Source organism: Perkinsus marinus, assembly GCF_000006405.1.
Source record: "Perkinsus marinus ATCC 50983 genomic scaffold scf_1104296964960, whole genome shotgun sequence".
Lineage (NCBI taxonomy): Eukaryota > Perkinsozoa > Perkinsida > Perkinsidae > Perkinsus > Perkinsus marinus.
In genome coordinates this window covers 1-1,384 of record NW_003204486.1, presented here as the reverse complement: position 1 = coordinate 1,384, position 1,384 = coordinate 1, and the positions used below count along the sequence as shown (strand labels likewise).

Below are 1,384 nucleotides of genomic sequence, written 5' to 3'. Positions count from 1 at the left end.
TCCAGTGGATGCCAAGGAGGTTTTGATACCTCTGGCGATCCTCCTCCGAGGTGGCAGAGCGGAGGGCTACGTCAAAGCTAGGTAAACTGGTGCCAATTTCGCTCACTCGTTCACTGGGTGTAGCTCTTCTCAGTAGAGCTCGGGATTTTCCTTCTCTACTGTGAAAGCTCACATACAATTTCGGGTAGAAGAGTAGGAACCAACAAAAATTTCCCAAAATTTCCTCGGAATTTTCATATTATCACCGACACATGTGATTGACCATATACGTATTCCCTCACACGGTAGTCGATTGCAATAGGTCGATCCTGTCTGACGCCGATAGCTGTACTCCCGAGAAGCTAGCATACGTCCTGAAGCTCCTGACTGGTGTATGTGTTGATGCCCACGGGCCCCTCTCCTCCGTGTTGGGCTCTAGTGGCAGCCTCCCACAACACTGCGTTAGACTGTGTTGTCAAGCTGGATTCTTCGAGGCCGAAATGACCTTTGCGAAGTTGCAGGGCATTGATGTGGCCGATTTGTTCGATCGGGCTTTGGAACTTCACGACTGGGATACGTGTTTGGAGGCACTCGCCGAGAGAGCCACTCCTGAACGGCTATCAGCGATGGCTCGAGAGCTCGAGCGTTGTGGTGAACTGGGGTGGCTTATGGGAGCAAGGACTGAGAAAAGCGCTGCCGAGGCTGCTACTGCGGAAAAGCTCCTCGATGTCATTGTCTCGTCCGCTAGACCCGAGAGTGTGAGAGAGCTGGAGCAGTTGTGGGCCGTGTTGACCAAAAGCGGCGATCGAGAGCACGCGGCAAGGCTGGCTATCAGAGGATACATTGACTATGGCGGACGCGTGTGGATGCCGGAGCCTCCTCGAGGCTTCGTTGCTGCGGACTGTACTACCCCTCCCGGTGAGGTTCCGTATGAGCTTCGGCAACCTGAGGTTGTGGAGTTGGTGGAGAACTCAGAGCCAGAGGTTGTTCTGTCAACATTGAATCGATTACAGTGCCAAAAGAAGACCTTGTTGTTGGCCAACACTAGTCTGAAGCGCATGAGTTCCCCCCGGGGAGTGTTCGTCGCTCTCCGAAGTGGCGAACTAGCTGCTGAAGGGTCGAGGTTCCTCTTTGTCGACCCTGCCTGGGTTCAACTCAGACTCCGTTACGTTTCGCTCTACTCAGCGGTGGTAGAACTTACCCATGTCAGTGTTGGCGCTGTTGACCCATGGCGTCTCTGTCGAATAGGCTCATCCTTGGGTCTCCTGAAGCCGGCTGTGGAATTGGCCCGTTTGGGTGGGTTGGACCCCTGGTCCTCCTGCTTCTTGCCATTCGTGGAGCTCATACGACGGAATGAGGGACCGGCCCTTTCGAGAGAGGATGGAGAGCCCTCGTTGATGCGATA

General features: G+C 54.4%; 1 protein-coding gene across 1 annotated transcript; it reads left to right on the top strand.

Moving 5' to 3' along the window:
- Positions 1-301: 301 nt before the first annotated feature.
- Pmar_PMAR007195 (hypothetical protein) lies at positions 302-1,275 on the top strand (the record flags this gene model as incomplete). The annotated part of the gene is made up of 1 exon (XM_002769759.1): positions 302-1,275. A coding segment is annotated over one exon (974 nt), but the record flags the coding sequence as incomplete, so codon positions are not given.
- Positions 1,276-1,384: the final 109 nt, after the last annotated feature.